This window comes from Lissotriton vulgaris, chromosome 12, assembly GCF_964263255.1.
Source record: "Lissotriton vulgaris chromosome 12, aLisVul1.2, whole genome shotgun sequence".
Taxonomy (NCBI): domain Eukaryota; kingdom Metazoa; phylum Chordata; class Amphibia; order Caudata; family Salamandridae; genus Lissotriton; species Lissotriton vulgaris.
In genome coordinates this window covers 797,881,296-797,908,929 of record NC_141700.1, presented here as the reverse complement: position 1 = coordinate 797,908,929, position 27,634 = coordinate 797,881,296, and the positions used below count along the sequence as shown (strand labels likewise).

The window sequence follows — 27,634 nt, the reverse complement described above, 5'->3', positions numbered from 1 at the left end:
AGGCTGACCCCCAGAGAGAAGAATTGGTCAGCTATTGAGAGGGAGGCCTTTGCTGTGGTTTGGGCCCTGAAGAAGCTGAGGCCATACTTGTTTGGCACTCACTTCAAGATTCAGACCGACCATAAGCCCCTCTTGTGGCTAAATCAGATGAAGGGTGAAAACCCCAAACTGCTTAGGTGGTCCATTTCCCTACAGGGGATGGACTTTACAGTGGAACATAGACCTGGTACTGATCATGGCAATGCCGATGGGCTCTCCAGATATTTCCACTTAGAACAAGAAGACTCACCTGGTCAAGGTTAGCTTATTGTCCCAAAGTTTGGGGGGGGGTCATGTAGGAGAGTAGGGTCTGCAATCCTATGATCACCCAGATTTTTTTGCTTTTGTTTCACTGGTTTACGACTTTCTCTGGCTGTGGGCCTGCCAATCAGACCCACAGCCTGGCTGTTCTCTTTCTAAATTACCTCATGTACCCTAGGTGCATCTACCAATTGGTACTGGGCCACCTTATCAGACCCTGTAACTCAGGGCATAGGTGTACCCAGGGCTGCCAGGGGCTGCAGCACGTATTGTGCCACCCCTGGCTGGCCTCCTAAATTTGACACAACTGGCTGCATGACAGCTGGGGCAAAGTCGTGTAATCACCCTTTGCTGTAGGTGTAGTATACCTATACCTAACCCTAAAATGGACACACAGATTCCTATCAGTCACTCCTATGGCAGGCCTTGACAATCCTGAAGGCAGAGTGCTTGGAATCGTGTGAGATGGTGCTCTGGCATGAGCTGAGCCTGTCTGCAGCTTGCGGAATCAAGTCCTAATAGCTGTTCCATGATATCGCATACCATATACTCTTAAGTGCATTATAATCCTCGCGGTTAAATGCTATCTTTGGTATTGCTTTATCAAAACATGTCGAGTAAGGTGTCATACGAATTGGAATACTAACCCCTCGCCAATTCTGGCGACGGGGTTAGCATTCCACCCTTCTAGAGGGACACGACATGTATGTAACTGTGAACCCCGGTTAAAGTTAACTGAAGCCTCAGCTCCACAAAATGGATGCTGCCACCACAGACACGAGTCTGACCCCCTACAGCTGGGAGTCCTTCCAGCGAGGGGAGCCTGGACAAAGGGTTTCCTGTCAGGGGCGGTGCTAGCACCGTCCCAGACATGGTTTTGTGTATCCTGGGTAGGCAGGGCTTTACAGGAAGGTGACTGCTGAGTGGCACCCCGGTGCTCACTACGCATAGGCCGGTCTGAACCAGTTCCAGGGGCACACCAGCCCCTGGCCTGGGGAAGTCCGGCATGGCTGAGGGGTGTAACCACCCCCCACCTAGTCCCACCCATAGGCAGGACCTAGTCACCGGGTCAGCCCCCTTTTTTAGTATAAAGATGGGAGCGGGCCCCCTGTTAAAATTAGATCATCTTTGGAATCAAGATACCACTTTCTTCGAAAGGACTTCACGATTTCTTCTTCAAGATTCTCCCTTGTGGCTAAGGAGTAGTCACCCTGCATCCGCAGGCACCATCCTAAAGAACACTGCGGTCTGCTGCAAGTCCTTCATCACGAATCCGACGACCCAGCTCGACGAGACCCGGCTTCCCTGGCACCTCTGACCTCTACTCACCTCTACAGCCCAGCTGAGAACCGTGAGTGCGACGAGACCTCAAGGGACCGACGATCGCCAAGACTGCACGACATCTTTACTGCAAGCCCACCGTGTCCTCCACTGGTGAGTGCTTTGGGGTCCGAGAAGCCCCGACCCTGCGCAGCTCCAGCACCCAAGATCAGCCCCCCTGCATCTCCACGATCTGCGTGGGGCCCTTCTGCTGTTTGCTGTGCACCGCGTTGTTTGGCTACTAGCCGGCTGGCTTGTGGCCCTCTGAACGACGCCCAACGACTTCACGACTGCTGGTCTGGTTGCTCCAGGCTGGCCTTTGCTTCCTTCTTCAAGAGAGGCACCCCGGACCCTCCTGGTCCACCCCAGACGCCATTTTAGGTCCACCGCGTGGGCTTGAATTTGCCAAGGCTTTGTTGCCCAATCCTGGGTCCAGCGACGCCGACAGCTTCTATCTTCGTGGGACAGCTCGATCCTCCATCCTGGTCGCCGACAACGCCTCCTGGTCCGTGAGATCTTCGAGTCAAGCGTCACCCACTCACCTAGTCGAGGTGGCTACCATCCGGTGCCCTCCTGGTGCCCACTGACTACTGGCTAGTAGTCTCGAACTTGGTCCCCTCTGCTTTCAGGTGTCATCTATCTTCAAGATCCAGGCTTGGATCCGACTGAACTTTCTTCACTGGTCACCGGCCAGCATCTTTTCTTCCGGCTCCTGGTCCGTCTACGAGGATTCCCGACGTCTTTTCAGACCTATGCAGCTGCAGCCCCTGGGCTAGGTAACTTCGGCATTTCGGTGCCCCAGCATAGCCTCACTATCCAAGGGTCAGAATCTACTTTCGTTTTCTCCCTACCAGGTCGGGTTCGCCCGAGAACACTAACTTTCTAATTCCTAGCTACCATAGACTTCTGTCCCGCATCTCGCGTGAGAGTGCACACACTGCACCCGAGTCCCCTAGGCCTCCTAGACATAATCTAACGATTCCCTAGTCAAGTCCTAGCGATTCCAAAAGCTATTAGTACTGTACTTACCTGCTAGGAATTTCGCATTCCACTTTCAGAGTATATGGTTTTCCGTGCCCCTCGGGCATTTGTATATACTGTGCTAACTTAAGTATTTTTGTAAGAGTTTTGGTTTGTGCTTAGTACCCTGTCCTCATAAAGAGTACAGGGCTGTTGTGATCTTTAAATAAATAACTGTTTATTTTCATAACACTTGTGTGGTGTCCTTTCACTTGGTATTCAAGGGGTATATGTGTGGTAAACAGCTGGCTTAATGCGCCCTCTCGAGTCTTTAGCCTTAGACTGCTCGTATCCACGCTACTAGGATAGCTGGTCTATAAGGTTGACTTACAACCAATCATCAATAAGGGTTGCTGGACTGATACATAGTGTTCACTAGAATAGTGAGCACTGCATATCAGGCCACCTTCTCACAGTAACATATTTGGATGCATTTAACTATCCATCTAGCTAAACCACTTTTTGAAATAGGGTTACCTTTGTGCTGTGGTGAAAAGGCAACGAACAACTGTTTAGTCTTCCTGAAATCCTTTGTCCTGTCTATGTAATATAGTAGAGCTCTCTTGACATTCAGTGTGTGCAGGGCTCCTTTCAGGTACTGTCTGTGGATTTGGGAAGAACACTGGCAGTTCTATTGTTTGATTGATGTGGAATTGTGATACCACTTTGGGCATGAATTTAGGGTTTGTCCGAAGCACGACCCTTTTTGCGTGAATTTGAATGAATGGCTCTTGAATAGTTAGGGCTTGCAGTCGCTAACTCTTCTAAGCAAAGTAATGGCTACAAGAAAAGCCACCTTCCATGTTAAAAATTGTATCTCACAGGAGTGTAATGGCTCAAAAGGTGGTCCCATCAGTCTGGTTAAATGCAAATGCTACTTACCAGTATGCATCTGTTCTTGGCATGTAGGGCTGCTGACATTCATATCTGTGCATAGATCGCCGCCTAGTGTTGGGTCCGGATGATTGCACATTGTTGTCCTGGAAGAGTCTTCGAAGTATCACGAGATAGGTGGCTCCTCCCCTGGACTACAGTGCGCATGGGCATCGCCTCCATCCCCAGATTGTTTTTAGCCATTGGCAGAGATGGAGTGAAGTATGTGAGTGATGCCTATGCTGCGAACAGATATGTGAACATATAAATATGTATGAAGACTGCAGCTGCTACAGGCGCCGGGGAGGAGGGTGGGCGATATGAATGTCAGCAGCCCTACATGCCAAGAACAGATGCATACTGGTAAGTAACATTTGCAGTTCGAGGCATGTGGGCTGCTGAATTCATATCTGTGCATAGAATACATAGCAGTCCCTCCATTAGCGGCGGCCGCCCGTGCCAGCTGCAGCAGTCTGAAAAAGTGTTTTGAGAACAGCCTGACCAACAGCTGCCTGCTGTCTGGAGTGCACGTCTACACAGTAATGTTTAGTGAAAGTATGTGTGGTAGACCATGTGGCTGCTCTACAAATATCTTCTAAGGGAATGTTACCTAGGAAAGCCATAGAGGCCCCCAACTTCCTGGTGGAGTGGGCCCTTGGTGGGATAGTGAGAGTGCGTTTAGCTTTAGCGTAACAGATTTGAATGCATTTCACGATCCACCTAGCGATCCCAGCTTTGGAGATAGCGTTTCCCTTGTGGTGTGAGGCAAAAGCAACGAAAAGCTGCTTGGTTTTGCGAAAATCTTTTGTCCTGTCCACGTAGTACAGCAAGGCTCTTTTAACGTCAAGGGTGTGGAGCATCCGCTCCGCCAGCGTCTCTGGGTTTTGGAAAAACACTGGCAACTCAATTGTCTGCTTCATATGGAATTGAGATACAACCTTGGGTAAGAATTTAGGGTTAGTGCGGAGTACAACCCTGTTAGCATGTACTTGGAAGAAAGGTTCTTGGATGGTGAGCGCCTGCAACTCGCTAACCCTCCGTAGCGATGTAATTGCTACTAAGAAAGCAACCTTCCAACTCAGAAACTGAAGCTCACAAGAGTGCAGTGGCTCAAAAGGAGGACCCATCATCCTTGTAAGAACCACATTGAGGTTCCATTCTGGTGCTGGTGGGGTCCTTGGTGGAATGACTCTCTTGAGTCCTTCCAGAAAAGCCTTGATAGCAGGGACCTTAAAAAGTGACAGGTGTTGCCTATTCTGGAGGTATGCTGCCATCGCAGACAAGTGAATGCGGATGGAAGAATACGCCAAATTGCATTGGTACAGGTGGAACAGGTAAAAAATGATGTTCTGAATGGAAGCATCGAGCGGGTCAATGTCGTGGTTTACACAGTAAATGACAAACCTCTTCCATTTAGCCGCATAACAAGCTCTAGTAGTGGGCTTCCTTGCCTCCCGAATGATGTCCATGCAATCGGGGGGAAGATTGAGGTAGCCGAACTCTAGGACTTCAGGAGCCAGATCGCCAGGTTGAGCTGTTGCGGATCTGGGTGCTGAATGTCGCCATGGCTCTGCGTCAGAAGGCTGGGAGTGAGATGAAGCCTTTGATGCGGTACCACGGAGAGTTCCAGAAACGTGGTGTACCATGGTTGGCGAGCCCACGTTGGAGCAACCAGGATGAGAGTCATCGAGTGCTGCCTGAGCTTGCGTGCCACCAGCGGTATCAGAGGTGCTGGGGGAAAAGCGTACGCAAATCTGCCTGACCAGTTCATCCACATCGCATTGCCCTGTGATTGCGGGTGTGGGAACCTGGCGGCGAAGCTTTGGCATTTTGCATTCTCCTTTGTGGCGAACAGGTCTATCTCTGGATGACCCCACCTTTGGAAGTACGGTTGGAGTACTGATGGATGTATCTCCCACTCGTTCATTTGATGGCTGTGCCTGCTGAGCAGGTCCGCCACCTGGTTGTCCTTGCCCGGGAGATGCTCTGCCATGAGGAAGATGTTCCTCTGAATGGCCCACTTCCACATGCTCTGAGCCAGATGAGACAGCTGCGGAGAGTGTGTGCCTCCCTGCTTCTGAATGTAGTACATGGCTGTCATGTTGTCCGTCCGGATCAACACGACCTTGTTGCACAGATGTACTTTGAACGCCTTCAAGGCCATGAAGATTGCCATCAGTTCCAACACATTGATGTGCATCTTCCTTTGCTGTAGTGTCCATAGTCCCTGCACTGTGTAGTGGAGTACATGCGCTCCCCATCCCTGGAGAGAAGCGTCCGTCGTCAGGATAATCTGTGGCACAGGCTCTTGGAATGGTCGGCCCTTGCAAAGGTTTTGTGGATTCCACCAATGCAGAGAGTTGTATGCCCGACCGCTCACCAACACTAGGTCTGTCAGTTGCCCATGAGCCTGAGTCCACTGACGTGCTAGGCACTCCTGAAGCGGACGCATATGTAGTCTCGCGTGCGGGACAATGGAGATGCAGGAGGCCATCATGCCTATCAACTGCATGAACACTTTCGCTGGAAGCGAGTGTTGAGGTCTGAATCGTTGGATCAGCGTTTGGATACTGGCGATTCTCACTGAATTTGGCTGCGCAGTGGCTGCCAGAGTGTTTATCGTCGCGCCCACATACTGTCGTACATGGGCGGGCTGGAGATGGGATTTTGGGTAGTTCAGAGAGAATCCCAGATCGTGCAGGAGATGAATGGTGCGGGACACGTGGTCGGCGCACTGTTGTTCTGTTGTTGCCTGAATGAGCCAGTTGTCCAGGTAAGGGTAGACGTGGACGTTCTGGCGTCGCAGATGCGCCGCCACAGTCGCCAGGCACTTCGTAAAGACCCTTGGCGCTGTGGTGACCCCGAACGGCAGAACCCTGAACTGGTAGTGCTGGTCTTGAATCGTGAATCTGAGATACTTCCTGTGGGAAGGATGCAGGGGGATATGAAAGTATGCATCTTTTAGATCCAACATAGCCAGGAAGTCCCCCTGTTGAAGCAGAGGGAGTACCTGCTGTAACGTGAGCATATGGAAATGCTCCGAGAGAATGTACCAATTGAGGGGCCTGAGGTCCAGGATGGGCCTGAGGGATCCGTCCTTTTTGGAGATTAGAAAATACAGAGAGTAAACCCCTGTTCCCCTTTCTTGCAGTGGTACGAGCTCTATTGCCCCTTTTTGCTGCATGACCTGAACTTCCTGCTGCAACAAGTGCAAGTGCTCGCCGGAAATAGGACGGCTTCTTGGAGGTATGTTTGGTGGAGTGGAAGTAAGTTCCAGACAGTAACCGTACTGGATAAGAGACTTGACCCACCTGTCCGTGGTGATGGATTTCCACGCGGGCAGGAACTGCTGGAGTCTCCCCCCGACCGGTGTTGCTTGGTCGGGTGGCAGTGACAAGACGTCACTGCTTGTTGGCGGTGGTGGACCTGGAGCTGTTGTTTCCACGTCCCCTGCCTTTGATGTTGTTGCCTCTGTAGCCACCTCTACCCTTGTTGGTGTATGAGGTTTGGGTATTACTTTTATAATACTGTGTGGACTGCGATGCCTGACCCCTTGAGGTGCCTCTGGTATTGGAGCGGCGAAAGGAACCACCCCGAAACTGCTGAGACTGGAGGGCCCCCATAGACTTAGCAGTGTCTGTCTTCATTTTTTCCAGTGTCGCATCCACCTCAGGGCCGAACAGGTGGTCAGGATTAACTGTTTGGTTCAGGATGGTTGTTTGTATATCCGGTTTGAAACCTGATATCCTAAGCCATGCATGTCTTCTCAGCAACACACTAGTGTTGATTGCCCTGGAGGCTGTATCAGCCACGTCCAGCGCACATTTGATGGAAGCGTTTGTGATGAGCTTTCCTTCCTGAATTAACATTTCCCCTGCCTCCTTGTACTGGTCAGGCAAGTGTTGCAGCAGTGTTTCTAGGGTGTCGTAATGAGCCCTATCGTAGCGTGCAAGTAGGGCCTGCGTGTTTGAGATTCGCCAAATATTAGCTGCCTGTGCAGCAATCCGTTTCCCTGAGGCCTCAAATATTTTAGACTCTTTGTCTGGGGGAGGAGCGTCACCTGTGGTCTGCGAGTTCGCCCTCTTGCGTGCGTTTGATACCACCAACGAGTCCAGTGGCAAGTGTCCCCTGATGTATGTTGGATCCGAGGGCGCTGCCTTATATTTTTTGTCAATGCGAGGATTGATGACACGCGCCCGGGTGGGCTCTTTGAAGACCTCAGTCGCGTGCTTTAGCACTCCCTTGAGCATTGGCAATGTCTTGACTGACTTTTCAGCCACTGAGAAAGTGTCAAACAAAAAGTCCACATCCACAGGATCTGAGTGCAGCTCGACATCATGGTTAGCTGCAGCTCGCTCAATCAAAGCGTTGAAGGCTGCCGAGTCCTCCGTCGGTGAGGTCTTTGCAGCAAAGAGCTGCGGTTCCTGACCCGATTGCGGGTCGTCCGGGTCGCCTCCGGCAGACCAAGGCTCATGTTCCTCCTCCGGATCCGAGTACGCTGGATAGTTGTACTCGACCTCCTCATCGTCACCATCCCCTGCGTTGGAACGCGTTGGCGAATGTACTAAAGCTTGTGGAGAGGCAGGCTCGATCGGGGCCGAAGTTCCCGCAGAATCCTTCTTATTTTTGAGAGGAATACGAAAATGTTCCAACACCGGCTCCGTGGTGATTTTCCTTTTGAGGATAGACAGTTTTCCGGTATTGGCGTCGATGATGACCTCTCGACGCTCTTCCTCCGCAAGCGGCTGAAGCCGAGGCTTCGACACCACCAGTGCCGCTTCGGGCGTCGACACCTGCTTCGAGGGCACACCCGCCCCATGCTTCGGAGCGAAAGCCTTCGGCGTCGACTTCGGCGGCAGGGTAAAGCGGATAGGCGTTTGCGCCTTTGTGGGCTTTGTTGTGTGCTTCGGCACCACATCCCCTGGTTCGGGAACCACAGCGTCCTTCCGAATCCGTTGCAGGGACTCTGCGACCTTCTTCGTCAAGGCCGTGGAGGGCTTGACCGGCTCGAGCGATCTCCCCGAGTCGGGAGTCGGGTCGGCGAGAGGCATAGTCTTCGGAGCCGACACTTCACGGTCCTTGTCCCCGACGGGCGGAGCCGTGGAATCGCCTTGACGCTTCTTCGAAGCTTTCTTCGGGTCATCGACCTCGACCATCTTCGGCGCCGACGCGGCCGCGTCGGTCGACTTCGTCTTCGGCGTCGACCCCGAGGCCCTCGGGTCGGCCATCTTGGCACGGCTCTTCAGGTCGGCCATTTTGAATTTTTTGGAAGTCGACGCCTCCAGAGCCTTCTGCACCAGTGCAGCTTTCACTTTCGGTTTCGAAACCGGAGGAGTGGATCCCAATGGCTTCACTTTCGTTTTTGTTAACGGGAGTGGCGCCTTAGAAATGTCCGTGACCGGGCCCGGAGGCGGGGCTGCTGGACTAGTAACGAGGTCTTGGGTAAGGCCCGAAGGCGATCCCTCGACCTGGGCCGCATGAAGGGGATTGACCCCTGAGTCAGTCTGGGGACGCTCTTCCTCCGAGCTGTCCCCCACGGTGGCAATTGCCCCATCGTCGTCCCCTACCTCGTCGCCGGCTTCGTCAAAGTCCTCGTCTCCCGCGTCGTAGGCATCCCCCTCAGACGCGGGGCTAGAGTCCGAAACCCGCATGACATCGTCGTCTTCAACAGATTCTTCGAAGATGTCGTCCGGCGGGGGCGCCGAGGTTGCCGATAACTGGGCCTGGAGTCTAGCGGCCCGACGAATCTTGAGAGTCTTCTTGCACCGGAACTTCGAGCAGGCCATACACCTGGCCTCATCATGGTCCGGTGACAAACATTTGTTGCACACAGGGTGCACATCGAGGTGTGAATACTTGGAGGTGCACACCGGGCACCTTTTGAACGGAGTCCGTTCCATGTCTGGAGCGTCGAGTAGGCCCCTCCGCGCTGAGAGCACGCGGATGGGTAGCAAGAGTTCGGAGCTGAGAACAGACAAAAACCCGAACGAAACGATACCGACGCCCAGCCTAAAGACCTTTTGGTCTCGAGTTAGAAAAGGTTTACAACTATCGATTCCGACAGAGGGAACCGAAACACATCCGAACCCAATGGCGGAAAAAAACAATCTGGGGATGGAGGCGATGCCCATGCGCACTGTAGTCCAGGGGAGGAGCCACCTATCTCGTGATACTTCGAAGACTCTTCCAGGACAACAATGTGCAATCATCCGGACCCAACACTAGGCGGCGATCTATGCACAGATATGAATTCAGCAGCCCACATGCCTCGAACACAAAGTTTAGGTTCCAGACAGGTAAAGGTGGGTGTCTTGGGGGAATCACTCAATTGAGGCCCTCCATGAAGCCCTGTACGACCTAGGACCCGAATGCCTCAACACGCGCCTGTCCTTTTACACCCCCACCCGCCAACTACGATCGTCCAATCAAGCCCTCGCCGCAATTCCGCGCATCCATAGATCCACCATGGGGGGAAGATCCTTCGCCTACTTAGCGGCCAAAACCTGGATATCTCTCCCCACCCACCTCCGCCTTTCACAGAACCACCTCTCCTTCAGAAAGCAACTAAAAACTTGTATATTCGATAAGTAAAGTACCCCCCCTCCCACAAGCGCCTTGAGACCCTCTGGGTGAGTAGTGCGCTATACAAATTCTGAACTTGAACTTGAAAGGTGCTGCCTGTTTTGAAGGTAAGCGGCTATGGCTGCTAGGTGTATCCGTATGGACGTATAGGCTAGATTGCAGCGGTGTAAGTGCAAAAGATAGCATATGATATTTTGAATGGACGCGTCTAGTGGGTTTATGTAGTTGTTGTTACAATAAATGACAAAACGTTTCCACTTTGACGCATAGCAAGATCTTGTTGTAGGCTTTCTTGCCTCCCTGATAATGTTCATGTAGTCAGGAGGTAAGTTGAGGTAGCCGAACTCTATGACATCAGGAGCCAGATTGCAAGGTTCAGCTGCTGCGGATCTGGGTGCTGAATGTCTCCATGGCTCTGCGTTAAGAGACTGGGTGCTAGTGGTAGTCTTTGATGAGGTACCACAGAAAGTTCTAGGAACGTGGTGTACCACGGTTGCCTCGCCCATGTTGGAGCAACTACGATTAGCGTCATAGAGTGCTGGCGCAATTTGCGTGCCACCAGCGGTATCAACGGTGCTGGTGGAACAGCGTAGGCAAATTTGCCTGACCAGTTCATCCATATCGCATTGCCCTGAGACTGCGGGTGTGGAAACCTTGCGGCGAAGGACCGGCATTTTGCGTTTTCCTTTGTGGCGAACAGATCTATTTCCGGTTGTCCCCACTGTTGGAAGTATGGTTGAAGCACTGAGGGGTGAATCTCCCACTCGTGCACTTGCTGGCTGTGTCTGCTGAGCAGATCCGCTATCTGATTGTCCTTGCCTGGGAGGTGTTCCGCCATGAGAAACATGTTTCTCTGGATGGCCCACTTCCACACTCTTTGAGCCAGATGCGACAGCTGTGGAGAGTGTGTTCCTCCCTCTTTCTGTAGGTAGTACATTGCAGTCATGTTGTCCGTCCGGATCAACACGGTTTTGTTGCACAGATGTACCTTGAAAGCTTTCATTGCCATAAAAATTGCCATCAGCTCTAGCAAGTTGCTGTGCAGTTTCTTCTGCTGCGTGGTCCATAGGCCCTGTACTGTGTGGTGGAGGACATGGGCTCCCCACCCTATCAGGGATGCGTCCGTTGTTAGCACAATTTGGGGTACAGGCTCCTGGAACAGTCGTCCCTTGCAAAGGTTTTGTGGTTTCCACCAATGCAGAGAGTTGTATGCACGACTGGTCACCAACACTAGGTCGTTTATTTGCCCCCGAGCCTGGTTCCACTGCCGTGCTAGGCACTCCTGCAGCAGACGCATGTGAAGTCTTGCGTGAGGGACTATGAAGATGCACGAGGCCATCATGCCTATTAGTTGCATAAACACTCGGGCTGGGAGTGAGTGTTGTGGTCTGAACTTCTGGATGAGCGTTTGAATGCTGTTTATTCTGGCAGAATTTGGTTGTGCTTTTGCTGCCAGAGTGTCTATTGTTGCTCCCAGATACTGCTGCACGTGGGCCGGCTGGAGATGGGATTTGTTGTAGTGCAGAGAGAAACCTAGACTGTGCAGGAGGTGAATAGTGCGCGACATGTGGCTGGCACATTGCTGGGCTGACTGTGCTTGTATTAGCCAGTCGTCCAGATATGGATAGACATGTATAGGCGGTCTTCTGAGGTGTGCAGCTACTGTCGCTAGGCACTTGGTGAACACCCTTGGGGCTGTCGTCACCCCAAAAGGGAGGACATTGAATTGGTAGTGCTGGTTTAGAATTGTAAACCTGAGATGTTTCCTGTGTGCCGGGTGTATAGGTATATGGAAATATGAGTCTTTGAAATCCAATGTTGCGAGTAAGGATTAGTTACTTACCTCTAATCCTAGTTCTCATCCAGGGGTATACTCATCAAAGTCAATCTATGAATAATCCCCGCCCATGTGCGGGATCCCGGAGCATATAGAAAATACATATAAATATATATGTATATATATGTGAAAACATATTTGCATTCTAAAACATTTCTCAACTGGCAAAATTTGCCGCAAAATTACATAAATTAGCATACATACAGTAGTACTCTTCCAAACCCTAAGGAAGAAAGAGAGCAGAAAACATTTGTATACAACAATGCTTTATTGCTATATGAAAAACCTGTAATTGCAGGCTTTTGCCAGTAGGCTGCAGTAGAGTATAAAGCAAACAAAGAAAACTGACACCTTGCCTTTAAGGCATTAGAGTAGGGGTACCGTGCCTTTAAGACCTGAAGGCAATCCCCTGCTCCCATGGTGCACCACAGGTGACAGTTGGGTCAGTTCTTTTTGGAGGTGCATAACACCTGAGGAGATCCACAATAAAACATCTCATAACTTTGTAACTCTGCTCGTCCGGGGAGGTGGGTGGGAGCTTATGACTTTGATGAGTATACCCCTGGATGAGAACTAGGATTACAGGTAAGTAACTAATCCTTCTCATCCAGGGGATACTCATCAATAGTCATAATCTATGAATAGATTAGCAAGCTCATACCCAAAGTCTCGCGGACGAGCAAGAAGTATAAAAACTTCACAGAATGATTAAGACATATATTGCAAATACATCTTATGCAAATAAGTTCCTCAAAGAGGCCTGCCCTACTCTGGCATCGGCCTGGGTATCTGAGTCCAGGCAATAATGGCGGGTAAAGGTATGGACAGACCGCCAAGTTGCCGCTTTACAAATTTCAGAAATAGGAACATTACGAAGGACAGCTGTAGTGGAAGCTTTCCCTCTAGTAGAATGTGCATGTGGTTGACCTTGTAAGTTCTTGTTAGCTAGTTGATAAGCTAAAGCTATACAGGAGACAATCCAGCGAGAATTTGACCTTTTAGAAGCTGACAGGCCAGTATTAGTACTGCCATAATTAACAAAAAGCCGGTCAGACTTTCTCAGAGCCAGGGTTTTTGGCAAGTAGAACTTTAGGACCCTCCGGAGATCCAGAGAGTGTAATGACCTCTCCGGGGGAGTGGAAGGATTAGGAAAAAAGGCAGGTAAGGTAATAGACTGGTTGATATGAAAGTCTGAAACTACCTTAGGCAGGAAACTTGGGTGCGTTCTTAAGACCACCCTATTGGCATGAAAAACTGTGTAAGGTTCCTTGCAACACAAGGCCTGGATTTCACTGACCCTACGGGCAGAGGTAATCGCCACTAAAAAGTAGCTTTCCAGGTCAAGTGCTGCAAAGAGGCCTTATGTATAGGCTCGAAAGGAGCACTCATCAGCTTAGTCAGGACAATATTAAGCTCCCAGGGAGGGGAGGGGGACCTCACCGGTGGGAAAACTTTTGTTATGACCTTCTAGGAAATCTTTAACTACAGGCATAAGGAAGAAAGATGTCTGATTAGGAGACTTCCTATATGCTGTGATTGCAGCTAAATGAACCCTGATGGAGGGGTATTTCAGGCCTGATCTCGCTAAATGCAATAGATATGGAAGAATCACCTGCTCTTGGCCATGTACCGGGTCAAGAGAGTGCTCACAACACCATAAGAAGAACCTCTTCCACTTGAAAGCGTAGGACTTCCTAGTGGAGGGTCGCTTTGATTCTTTAAGAATAGTCATGCAGTCTGCTGGGAGGTCTAAATGTCCATACTGGATGACCTCAGGAGCCATGCCGTCAAGCGAAGGGAAGGAAGGTTGGGGTGAAACACCTTCCCCTGGTCTTTGGTCAACAAGTCTGGACGGCATGGTAGGCGCCGGTGAGGAACCTCCGACATCTGTAGAAGATCGGGGTACCACCACTAGCGTGGCCACTCTGGTGCTATCAGGATCATTCTGGTGTTGGTCCTGTAGAACTTCTGGATCACCGCAGGGATCAGAGGCAGGGGAGGAAAGGCGTAGAGTAATGTCTGCGACCAGCTGATCAAAAGACCATTCCCCAGGGATCCCTGTTGGGGGAACCTGGACGCGAAGACGGGGCATTTTGTATTGGCCGTGTCTGCGAACAGGTCTACGTCCGGTACGCCCCAACACCGAAAAACCTCTTGAGCCACTTCCTCGTTGAGCACCCAATCGTGCGCTTCTACGAAGATTCTGCTGAGGCAGTCTGCTTGGACGTTTTGAATTCCTGGTAGATGAACTGCCACGATAGACAGGCCTCTTGCTAGGAGCCAATGCCAGATGGCTTGTGCTTCCAGAGACAAGACTCTTGACCTCGTGCCTCCCTGTTTGTTCAGATAGAACATAGTTGTCGTGTTGTTCGTCTGAACCTGGAGGTGGTTGGTGCACAGAGAAGGATAAAGAGACTTGAGAGCAAAATGAACTGCTCGAAGCTCCAGGAAGTTGATATGGTAGCCTTGCTCTACCTCGGACCATAGGCCTTGAACTTGGGAGTCGGTCCATGTGAGCACCCCAGCCTTGAAGGGAGGCATCCGTGACAATCGATTGAGATGGAGGAGAACGATGGAATGGCACTCCTCGGAGGAGATTGGATCGTTTCAACCACCATCTGATCGAGTCCCTGGCTTCTTGAGAAAGCAAGACCCGGTCTTCCCACTGATCCGATCTCTGAGACCACTGATCTTCGAGGACTTGTTGTAGAGGTCTCATGTGAGGGCAAGCATTGGGCACGATGTAAATGCATGAAGCCATCGATCCCAGAAGAGAGGACACTTGTCTGGCTGTGGGGGCCTGATTGTCCAGAAGAAGGCGGCCCTTCAGGAGCATAGATGACAACCTCTCCTCCGAAGGACACACGCTTGCCTGTAGTGAGTCCAGAGAAGCACCCAGGTAGTGGATCCGCTGGGAAGGGTTGAGAACTGATTTTTTCAGATTGACGTGAAGACCCAACGAGTCCATCAGTTTGAGGCAAAACGACAGATTGTTCTGAAGCAGCGACGGGGTGGAGCTCTTCAAAAGCCAATCGTCTAGGTATGGATAGACGTAGATCTTTCTTTTGCGGAGAAAAGCAGCCATCACCGCCATGCATTTGGAGAATGTCCGAGGTGCAGATTTCAGGCCAAACGGCAGCACTTTATATTGGTAGTGACGACGTCTGATCTGAAACCTTAGAAACTTCTGATGCTTGACTGACACTGGTATGTGGAAGTAGGCGTCCTGCAAGTCGATGGCACACATCCAGTCTCCCTGATGAAGATGTGGGAAGATCTGGTGCAGGGCGAGCATACAGAACTTTTCTTTTCGTATGAATTTGTTTAGCCTTCGAAGATCTAGAATGGGCCTGTATTCTTTGACAGTTCCTCGTTTTTGAACCAAGAAATATCGGGAGTACACTCCTTGATTTTTGTGAGTTGAGGGAACCTCCTCTATGGCCATCTTCTCTAGAAGGACGGAGACTTCGTCTTGTAGCAATTGACTCTTGTAACGTGGAAGATGTCGCGATTGGAGGAGGACTTGCGGAGGAGGAGATTTGAACCTCAGCAAGTAACCATGCTGCACAATATTCAGCACCCATCTGTCTTTTTTAATGGATTCCCACTCTGCCAGATGATGAGAAACGCTCCCTCCACCGGAGTGGCGAACAGACGTGGAGGAAGCAATGGCTCAGGGCTTAGGAGGTTGCTTTGAGGAGGGCTGCTGTTTGTTATTGCCACCTCTTCCTCTGCCAGGACGACGCTGCTGGAACTGCGTCTTCTGCTGAGACTGGGATTGCCACTGAGGGGTTTGAACCCTCTGTTGGAAAGACCTCCTGTCTCCTTGGCGAAAGCGTTTCTTGAACTCCTTGCGCTTTTCTAATCCCACAGCTTTGACGGTGTCCATTTCTGCTTTCATTTTGGACATTTCGTCGTCCGTGTGTGGACCAAACAGAGATTTCCCATTGAAGGGCAAATTCAAAATCTTCTTCTGGGCGTCTGGCTTGAGCCCTGTCAGGCGGAGCCAGGCCGAACGACGGGAACAAATACCACTTGAATAGCCATGAGCCGCAAGGTCAGAGGCATCCACTGCGGCACTAATAACTTGATTGGCTACAAGGCCTCCCTCCTGTATAGTCTCCAGAAAATCTTGGCGATCTTCCTTGGGGAGCTTGTCTGTAAAGCGAGTCAGGGAGTCCCAAAGGGACCTGTCGTACCTTCCAAGCAAGGCAGAGGCGCTAGCCACCTTCATAAAGGAAGAAGAGGTGTTGCATACCTTCCTACCAAACGAGTCCATAAGCTTACTATCTTTTTCAGGTGGTACTGAGGAAGAAGTAGAGCCTGCATGGGACTTCATGGCAGCCGCCACAATGATGGAATCCGCAGGAGGATCCGATCTGAGGAACAAGGGATCCTCTGCAGGGGCCTTGTACTTCTTGGCTATCCGAGATGGAACAGATCCCACCACTGCTGGTGTGAGGAAAGTAGCCATAGCCGGTTTTAGGAGGCCGGGGACCAGGGGCAGTAGAGGCCTGGGCGCTGTGCGATGACGGAGGGTATCAAAAATCACAGAAGTGGGAACCACTGGAGTGTGCAGCGTAATATTCAGCTTTTTTGTTCCCCTGCCCAGCACATCGGAGAAAGTCGTGAGGTCATCAATTGGAGAGACTCGGGAAGGAGGCGTAGAGGAGAAGGTCGGAGAGTAATCTCGGTAAGACGACTTAGACGAGGACGACCTTGTGGAAGATCTTGTACGCCGCCTCTTATGGGACCTGTCACGATTCCTGCTGTTACTGTCCCTGGACCTAGAGCGATGTCTTGATGGAGACCTCGGTCTTGGCCGGATTGGAGATCTTGGTCTGACAGGTGTTCTTGGCCGCACTGGAGAACGTGATCTGGCTCGAGATCTTGGCCTGGGTGAAATCCTGGGACTCCGAGGAGATCTAGATGGTCTGGCCAGAGTTCTTGCCTTAGACGGGGAATATGTACGGGAGTAATCCGAGCCCGGACTACTCTGTCCAGATACAGCCCCTTGAGGATGTTGAGACACCAAGCTGCCCGCAGATCTGGGCGAAGATTCTGGAGAGACCTGCACGATGTTCAAGCCAGGAGATGATGATTTGCCTCCTGAAGTCTTAGAACCAGGGGACTCCGCCACTACCGTCACTTTATCCCTCGACGGCGAAAGCCTCGACGTCGAAGACGTCTGGGTGACTAGTGGCGTCGGGCGGTGTCTTGATGCTCTCGACGGTGATCGATCACGTCGAGAAAGGCTCGACTGAGAACCTCGACGTCGATCCAGAGACTTCGACGTCGATCTCCCTCGACGTCGATCAGGTGGAGATACTCCATGACGTCGTATCTACGACGACTCTCGACGTCGTGTCGACGATGACCTTCCTCGACGTCGCGTCAACGGCGACCTTTCCTGGCGTCGCCTCTGCGTCGACCTCCTTGACATCGAAGGATGGGATCTGACAGTCCCTCTCGACGGCGGCCCGCTAGTCAGCGGCGACCTAGATGCCGTCCTAGCTCTCGACGCCGATCCCCTCTGGGGCGGCGGAGAGTGTCTCGACGTCGACGGAAGCCTCGACGTCGACGGAGACTTAGATGTAGTAGCAGCCATGGACTTCGAGCCAGAAGTATGGCGCCTCGACGCCGACTTACTTGACTGCGGCGGAGATCTTCGACGTCGTGAAGATGATCTGGGCCTTTTCGACGGCGACCTCGACGGAGTTCTTCGACCTTCATTCCTCTTTCTGGGGACAGGAGAAGTGGATTGACGCCGTTTTTGGCCGTGCTTGCTTGTAGGAGAAGATCTAGGGGCTGTGGAAGCACCCACCTGGTGACTTTTGTCCATCTCCTGCATGGCATGAAGTTGAATCTTCTCCCTGTCGCGAAGAGTCCGAATTTTAAATTTTTTACAGTGATGGCACTGATCAGGAATGTGTGTAGATGGAAGGCACACAATACACACAAAATGTGGGTCAATCAGAGCCATCTTTTTGTCACAAGAAGGACATTTCCGGAACAGAGCAGCAATTCTGACAGGAAATTCTTGTGGGTTACCACAGAAAAATAAATCAGAAGCCTTATTTATTTAAAAAATGTCGAAATATAAGAGAAAACTCTCTCAAAAAAACAATTTCAGTTGAAAACTGAAGAGCTCAAGCTCCAGGATCCTCACAGAAGGAGCCGGAAAAAAGAACTGACCCAACTGTCACCTGTGGTGCACCATGGGAGCAGGGGATTGCCTTCAGGTCTTAAAGGCACGGTACCCTTACTCTAATGCCTTAAAGGCAAGGTGTCAGTTTTCTTTGTTTGCTTTATACTCTACTGCAGCCTACTGGCAAATGGCTGCAATTACAGGTTTTTCCTATGGCAATAAAGCATTGTTGTATACAAATGTTTTCTGCTCTCTTTCTTCCTTAGGGTTTGGAAGAGTACTTCTGTATGTATGCTAATTTATGTAATTTTGCAGCAAATTTTGCCAGTTGGGAAATGTTTTAGGCTGCAAATATGTTTTCACATATATATACATATATATTTATATGTATTTTCTATATGCTCTGGGATCCCGCACATGGGTGGGGATTATTCATAGATTATGACTATTGATGAGTATCCCCTGGATGAGAAGTCTCCTTGACGCAACAGTGGCATTACCTACTGCGTAGTGATCATGTGGAAATGCTCTGATAAGATGTATTGGTTTAGGGGCCGGAGGTCTTAAATTGGTCTGAGAGACCCGTCCTTTTTGGGGATTAGAAAATACAGAGAGTGCACCCCTGTACCTTGGTGTTCTAAGGGTACTAATTCTATGGCCCCTTTTGTAGCATGCTGATGACTTCCTGTTGCAATAAGTGTGGGTGTTCTGCGGACATAGGACGTTGTTTTGGGGGTATGTTGGGCGGTGTGGAGATTAACTCTAGGCAATAGCCATGCTGTATAATTTGTCTCACCCACCTGTCTGTAGTTATGGTTTTCCAGACTGGCAGGAACTGCTGTAGTCTTCCCCCGACCGGTGTTAAATGGTCTGGGGGCAGTGACAAGAAGTCACTGTTTGGTGTTGGTGGAGGATCTGGAGCTGTTATGTCCTCGTCCTCTACCCTTGGTGTTATTGCCACGGTATCCACCTCTACTGTTTTTGTTGTAGGTGTTTTGCGTGTTGCCTTTATTGTAAGAGGTTTGCTGTGTTGAGGTTCTCTAACAGCTCCTCTGTTGCCGGAGCGATGAAAGGAACCGCCTCTATATTGCTGTGACTGCAAGGCACCCATAGACTTGGCTGTCTTGGTGTCCTTTTTTCGTTTTGTCCAGTATGGTGTCCACATCAGGACTAAATAAGTAGTTAGGGTTAACAGGTTGATTAAGTAGAGTGGTTTGAACTTCATTTTTAAACCCAGAGATGCGTAGCCACACATGCCTTCTGAGCATGACACTGGTGTTGATAGCCCTGGCTGCTGTGTCTGCTGCATCTAAGGCACATTGGATGGATGAGTTAGATATGAGCTTTCCCTCTTGTATCAGGAATTCTGCCTGTTCCTTATAAAGGTCTGGTAGATGTTGGAAGATTTGCTCCAGTGTGTCATAGTGCGCCCTGTCATACCTGGCTAACAGGGCCTGCGTGTTTGCAATTCGCCAAATGTTAGCTGCTTGAGCAGCCACCCTTTTGCCAGAGGGCTCTAGAATTTTGGACTCTTTGTCTGGAGGTGGAGCCTCGCCAGAGGTTTGAGAATTAGCACATTTACGTGCATTGGAGACTACTAAAGAGTCCAAAGGCAGTTGACCCTTAATGTATGTAGGGTCAACCGGGGCTGGCCTGTATTTTCTCTCTATCCTAGGGTTAATGACCCTTGCCCTGGTTGTGTCTTTAAATATGTCACCTGCATGTTTAAGCACCCCTTTTAGCATTGGCAATGTTTTGACGTGTTTCTCAGAGGTGCTGAAAGTGTCAAAGAGGAAGTCTTCATCAATGGGATCTGCATGCATCTCCACATGGTGATTATATGCTGCCCTTTCTATTAGTGCGTTGAAGGCAGCTGTGTCCTCTGTAGGCGATGTTTTAACAGGGTATGCAGTAATGTCAGGAATTATCTGAGAGTCTCCAGGATCTACAGGGTCAGTCCATGGCTGAGTTTGTGTGTCCTGGTCATTATCCGTCGGATAATTATACTGGTTATTGTCCTCATACTCCCCATAGTCATCTGTGCGTGAGTACATATAAGTCTCTTGCACATATGGTGTGATAGTCTCAAAGAGAACTGGAGATGTTGAGGTGTCTCTTTTCCTCTTCAGAGGTATTTTGTAGGACTCAACGTTAGTTTCAGGCCTGATTTTTCTTTTTAATAGTTTAACCTTCCCAGTATCGGGGTCAACATACAGTTTGGACTGTTCTTCAGCTGACGGATCCTGTTCTTCAGGTACTTTAGCTCTTTCCCCCAATCTTGGCCTTTTTGGCTGGGTCGGTTTGAATACACTATCTTGTTCGACCACCCTCGGCTTGACGTGCGGAGGAAGTCTGAATTTTATTGGTCTGAGAGACTTTGGTTGTTGGACCGTCTTGGTGGACTGTATGTTCTTTTTTGGAGCCGTGGTAATCGATCCGACTGTTTTTGGTAGTTCGATAACCATTCTTTGGCCCGGTGTCGTCTGCGGAGCTTGCTGCTTCGGAGCGATGTTTTGTTCCCTCGGTTCGACGGAGCCCTTCGGCTCGAGTCTTGATTTTTGCTTAAGTGTCTTCGTGTGCACTTGCTTTGGTTGTTCGACTAGTAGTTTGGGATCGACAACCGTTGTCCGTTCGAATCCTTTCTTTGCGTTGCTAGGCGTCAACCTCGATGTCGTCGGCTCAACGTTTGGTCGGCTTCGACGGATCCGCCATTTTCGGTTCGAAGAATGGGATGTCGATCAGTTTCGGTTTGGTTACCATCACTTTTGGTTTCGATTTTTCCAAAGTTTGGTAATGTCGCAACAATGGCTCTTGCGTTATATTCTTAGCCGGGCTTAACCGCGGGGCTATATAATCTGCGTCCTGATCTTGGCTAAGGCCTTCCGGCGATGCCTCGACCTGAGACTCTGGATCTGAACCTGCAAATATATTGGGCTCCGTACTTACGGCCGGCCCAGTGTCCTCTACCTCGATGAAGTCTTCCTCATCATCGATGTAGTAGTTGGAGTCGTGTTCAGACCCCTGCTCCGACTGCTGATCCGAGTCTTCAGGCTCGACGACCTCTTCGTCGTCTTCAAAGATGTTCTCTGGCTCAGGCGCTGACCTCTGCATCTTCTGTCTCGCCGCACGTCGAACCCGAAGAGTCTTTTTTGACCGAAATTGAGCACAAGCTAAGCAGTCGGCTTTGTTGGTTTTCAGGAGATAAACACTGGGTGTTTATCAATGTGTGGGTATTTAGAGTTACAGTTGGGGCATCGCTTGAAAGGACTTCGTTCCATCGACGATTGGCCCTGGTGTCGAGAAGGCCACGCGGCCCTATTCGACGTCCTGAGTAGAAAGAACAGGAATAAGTTGTCGGTACCGATCGAAGATACAATACCGACGCCCAAAGGCCTTTTGGCCTTTAGAAAGTTATAAATCTATTTCCTAACTCCGAGTAACAAAAGTACATCCGAACCCAATGGCGGAAAAAAACAATCTGAGGATGGAGAGGATGCCCATGCGCACTGTAGTCCAGGGGAGGGACCACCTATCTCGTGATACTTCGAAGACTCTTCCAGGACAACAATGTGCAATCATCCGGACCCAACACCAGGCGGCGTTCTATGCACAGATATGAATTCTGCAACCCACATGCCTCAAACATTTTAATATTATTTGGCTATCCTTTTCACTTCAAGATGAAGTGCTGGCCAGTGTAGCCTTTTTATTTTCAGGCTGCATTATTTGTCTTTGATTTTCTCTTAAGTGTCTAAGCAGGACTGCAGAAGGGGACAATTTAAGATACTTTTTGGATTGCTCCAGGGTCCAGGCACATGGGCGGGACTATTCACAGATTATGACTATACACAGAGATCCCCTACTACAGAAGAGGTCTTATCACTGTCATCACTAGAGACTGGATCTCTTCTAGATTCTAACTTTTATAGCCAGGTAAGGAGACGCCCCTTACGGTCCTTTATGTTTTCGTTAAAAAGGTACGACATACCTTGCAGTCCTTGGCTTTGTGGTCTGGATACAGGCAACACATGCTACCTTTATTAGGGTCATCCACATAAACCTCTTTTTCAAGCATGTGGCACAAGCTCTAAAAAGGCCTATTTTCTCCTTGTCTGTCATGATGAAAAGGGAACAGACCAAAAAAAGTAGAGTAATCTGTAGAAAAAAGTACTGAAAAATTCTCTCAAAAGTAGTAATAAGAAAAAACTGAACAGAGCTCAGTGGAGACTCCCTAGCACAACGTGCAGTAGAAAATCTGAAGGTCTGAGGTACTCTCAGGAAGATTCTACGGGGTGAGGCTGATCGATTGGTTGTTGATTTTATTTGGTCTCTTTGACAAAAAGCGGTGGATATGTTACAAAACTGGAAGGGGCCTAGGCCTGGTTACTAGTTTGTAATGGCTTTGCATTGCTATTTTTAAATACCAGGGACTCCCATCTCAACGACGGGGAATGATTCAAGCATGTGAATGTATGAACGTTTCAATACTGGAGTAATGTAGTTGATGTGGAGTCACATGGTGCCACCTGCTGGCATGCAGGAGCACTGCTGTGAGATTTTTCGAATCCAATCTGGCACCGGGGATATTCACTAGGCCTGGGCAGAATTACGATAAAGACGGAGTAATCAGTATAATTTCAGTAATTCTGTATTACTCTTTGACGCTGAATTAGCGATAATGAAGCTATTACTCCTGCACGCGTAATTAAGAGTAATTTGCGGGGAGGGGGAATTCTACTGCAATAGCACACTTAGCGATTGCAGCAGATAGACTACCAAGGAAACCACATCTACCCAGTGTAGGGGCAGAAGAAGGAATATCTGACCCAGACGCCCTTCCTCAACCTCATGACCTGATTCTTTTTTTTCCAGGTGCTCCAAAGTTTGGTCCGTTGTTCAACAGCAGACCATAAATGCTACAAGTTAGGGCGCTCACCTGACCCATATTCTCCTCCATAAAACATCTCCCCTTACAATAGGCTCTGAGGGACTGTCCATTGATGGCGGCTGATTGTAGTCACAGAGGTGAAAGCTTATTTCCAGTACCCTAGGAAAGAAAAGAAAAATCTGGTCTCTGAAACTTGGAACCTTGGATGCTCCCCTCAACCTCCACTCTGGTATGCACTGCGTTTTACATGTATTTGGGGCTACCACAACATGGGCAGAATTTAATGGCATCTACGTAGGAAACAGTTTGTAGGTCTGCACAAAATGCTGATGTTCTACAGGCGGTCTCAGTGGACGTGACAATCTTTTTGTCTTTTGTCCTGCAAAGATTTATCCAACATTTATCATGCAATCCACCTTATATCCTGAGTGAATTTGAAAAATTTGACAGTGATGCGACCATGTCAGTTGGGCTGAAAATAAAGTCCGGGTCTCCCACCGTTCATATCTACCCCAAACTTCTCTCCATACTTGCCCCGGTTTTGGTGGAATGTTTGACCGGTCTCCTCAATAAATCTCTTTCGGAGGCAGACTTCCCCACAACATGGAAAGCAGCAAGAATTAGACCAATATTAAAGAAACCCTCGGCCAACCCTAACATCCTCTTAAACTACCGACCGATTTCATTACTCCCATATTTTGGGAAAATACTTGAATTTTTTGTCAACAGCTTGTGAGCCATCTTGAAAACCAAGGGCTCTTAGACCCATCTCAATCTGGTTTCCGGGCATCACACAGTACGGAGATAGCGTTGGTCGAGGTTGCTGACAATATCAGATTGGCCTTAGATAAACACCAACCGACCATCCTCATCCTGCTCGCCCTGTCTGAGGCATTTGACACCATCTCCCATCGCATCTTAATTCAACGACTTTGGGAGATTGATGTCAGAGGAGACGCCCTAAAATGGTTCACTAGCTACCTATATGATCGTGTAACAGCTGTTCAAATTGGCAAAAACATAGCAGGTGAAAGGCCTGTTAAGATGGGTGTTCCGCAGGGCTCCATTTTAAGCCCTATGCTTTTTAATGTCTATATGACAGCTTTGACAAGAGTGATCAGAGCCTTCGGCTTTGATGATCTGTCCTACGCGGACGATACCCAGATTTTAATCACACTGGGCCCGGATCCAAATGAGACAAGACAGCGTTTCAAAAATTGCATGACCAAAGTTGAGAAATGGATGAGCGCCAACCATCTGCAGCTAAACTGGAGCAAATCAGAAATCATGCTCTTTGGCAAAGCTGCAGAACACTGGGCACATGACTGGTGGCCAACCAATCTGGGCAACTGTCCAATGCCCAAGGAATCAGTGCAGAACTTGGGTTTTTACATGGACAATAAATTGTCCATGAAGAACCAAATCAACCACATCGCGGGCACCTGTTTTGGACTAATGCGCGGCCTAAGAAAGGTCTTTAAGAGGATCCCCGCTGAGGCCCGGAAACCCTTAGTTCAGGGTCTAATCATAAATAAAATGGACTACGGGATTGCGCTTCTACTTGCCATAAATGAGCACCATTTGAAAAGACTCCAGGTTCTTCAGAACACTGCAGTCCGGCTGGTTCTCAATTTACCGCGAAGATCCCCATCAGCCCCCTGTTTGAAAAGCCTTCACTGGCTCCCGGTGAAAAAATGAATCCTCTTTAAAACGTTATGCCTGGTCCACAAACACATGTATGGAAATGGTCCAAAATATTGGTCTCAAAAGCTAACATGGTAGCAGCCTCGAAGCGAACTCAGATCTAGCAACGAGTCTCTGCTTACACCCCTTAGAATACAAACCTCCAGAAATGGAGGTCGCGCTTTCTCTTTTCTCGCCCCCGCCTCATGGAACAAAATGCCTCCCTACCTCTGCGTTATCTCTGAACACAGCTGCTTTCGCAAGAAGCTGAAGACATGGCTTTTTGTAAACTAAGCCTTCTTAACTCTCTGGTCAGAGCCGTCTGCAAGCGCCATGAGACTCTTTGGATGTGATATGTGCGCGTTACAGATGTTTTTGACTTGACTTGACAGGTGAAATCCCTGCTAAAATAAATTCCATTCATTGTACAGAAACTTCCCACCACTAACGAGGATAGTTGCCTGGAAACCAGCGAGCTTTAACAGAGGATATCTGGTAATAACCATCAAAACACCCATTATTAATCAGGCTTCCTCTGCGTATCACTACAAAGCACCAGGAGATAGGTCGATGAGTCTGAGAAAAGAAATCAACACAGATTTGTGGGGCTGGGGTGGGGTTTTCTACTAATACTCTTCACTGACCGGGAGTGTAAAATGTTGTGTTTGATGGTGACTGATGAATTGGGTAAAATGCACACAAAAAAAGTTCAAGGCAAATTAAGTAACCTAGCTGTTAGAGATGATACTGAACGCTACACTTTCAGGACAGCATTACAAGCCATCTTGTGACATGCTCGAGGTCTGTTCTCCAATACTATAAGCACCAGGCACACACTTTAGGCTTACCTCCACTGGACGAGGGTGTCTATCAGACGAGAGTACCCCTGTGCAGCAGCAAGGTGCAGTAAGGTCATGCCCCGGAAGCTGATGTCATGAACAAGCCTCTCAGAGGGCCGCCAGCAGGAGCGGGACATCATCTTCTTGCACACAGCCACAATCCGCTCTTCAAAGGAGTCTGCTGAGGCCTGCGGTATACAGTAAAAGAAGCAAGCTTTTAGGAAGAACATACAGAAATAACACTGAAACACCATCCAAAGCTCTGTCTGTTGAAACCAATTTTGCGAAACAGACACAGGCAGTAAGGTTAGAGTCTGACAGAGATATTAAATATGAATGTGAAAGGTTTTCAAAACACAAGTGCTTTAACAACGCCTTTGATTGTCCCTTCCCCAGTCACCCTATTCTATATCCTAGTCACTGATCTTTATAAATAACTGGCCACTCGCATTGTAGCAAGAAAATTCTTCAGCAGTCAAATAACAAAGGGAACTGACAACCCCAAGTGCTAATTCAGTCAGTCAAAGTACAAAAAGAGTTATAACAAATTATCTTCTTTCATCCCTAGAAGTATCCAACCTCTGCGTTCATGATGGGGGTCATAAGAAGACAATGACACCAACGTATGGTCATTTCCTTACCTTGGAAGCAACCAATGAAAGGGAAAAGTGGGCCCATGCAAACATTTAATAACTGAAAGCATCATGTATTTATCCATAGTCTAACAAAATATCTTTCCCACTTTCACATGGATTCACTGCCATCTACCCAGTTGTGCTTGCATCAGTCATCCACTAACTGAATCAAGGAAAAGGCAGCCTTGGCAGCCATTTTGAGGGCACTGATGCACCTTTATCACTAAGGAGCAGTTATTTTGTCCCTTTGTAATATTCAATCTGCAAGTCTCCACCCACAGCACACAATGCAGAAGACCCATCAGAAAGGATGAGCACAGAAGAATTTTTCCATTCATCGTTCAAGAGAATGGATGGCTGTCCTGGAACCCTGGAAAGCACCCTGGTGTACGAACCCAGACAGGAATGTTTTCTAGTGAGATCAACAGATGTTTTGCACGTTTCAGCTTAAAGGCATCAGTGTGATGAACATAAAAAGTCGCCTCCTGAGATCTGCTAGACAGACTTTCACTGCAGAGTATTTATTTATTTATTGCATTTCTAGAGCGCAACACTTATCTTCTAGAGAATGCCCCAGTGCTGAGTAGTTACCACACCCATTCAATGAGAGCACTTTACTAATAGAGAACAACTTAACGGGGGAAAAGCCCGGTTGTCGGACCTGATCACCCAATCAGCACTCAACAGCGACAATAGAATAATTCAACTCAAGGCAGCACGCAAAAACTACTATAATCATATCAAGAGCAAAAAGTCAACCTTCTTCTGTTTTGCTCTAGATAATGCTTAAAAACCGCCCCAAAGAACTCTTCAACATCATCAGGCGTCAAACCACCAATCCAGTGACAGCTAACTTGGGGGCGTCCAAAACCCACTGTGACAACTTTGCAAGCTTTTTCAATGAAAAAAAATCGCCAAAATTGATCGATCATTCAGCTCTAAGCCCTCCCCCCGCACGGAGATCCTGACTCCAGCAACAAACCACAACACCCCAGTAACCTTGTCTATCCGCTGGTCATCCTTCCAGCTCGTCCAGGATGAAGCGATAAGCAATCTAATCGCCTCCGCTAAACCCTCGTCCCACTCCCTCGATCAGCTACCCTTGAGACTGACCAAAGACCTGAAGCTTACCCTAGCCCCAATTTGGGGCAAGATCATCAACAGCTCTTTAAGCGAGGGATCCATTCCAGATTGCCTCAAAGTAGGACAAGTCACGCCGCTTCTAAAAAAAACTGGCCTTGACCACAAGGACATGAATAACTTCAGACCGGTATCGAACCTCCCACTCTTATCCAACATTCTTGAAAGATGTGTGCGGTCACAGTTAACCCAACAACTAGAGAACACTAATCTACTAGATCCACACCAATCAGGATTCAGAAAGGGCTGCAGCACTGAAACCGCAATCCTAAATGTCCTAGATGATCTGCACATGTCACTCGACTCTCACCAATGTAGCCGTCTCATCCTCTGAGACCTCTCGGCAGCGTTTGATACAATTGATCAAAC

The 27,634-nt window shown here is 49.2% G+C and overlaps 1 protein-coding gene across 4 annotated transcripts in view; it reads right to left on the bottom strand.

Annotated features, from left to right (window-relative positions):
• The window catches only part of CAMTA2 (calmodulin binding transcription activator 2), an 897,177-nt gene that overhangs the window by 290,998 nt on the left and 578,545 nt on the right, over positions 1 to 27,634 (bottom strand). For all 4 annotated transcript variants that reach the window (XM_086946206.1, XM_086946207.1, XM_086946208.1 and 1 more), the window contains exon 13: positions 25,500 to 25,678. In XM_086946206.1, the coding sequence (XP_086802332.1) occupies positions 25,500 to 25,678 (179 nt within the window). The remainder of the gene's footprint in view (positions 1 to 25,499; positions 25,679 to 27,634) is intronic.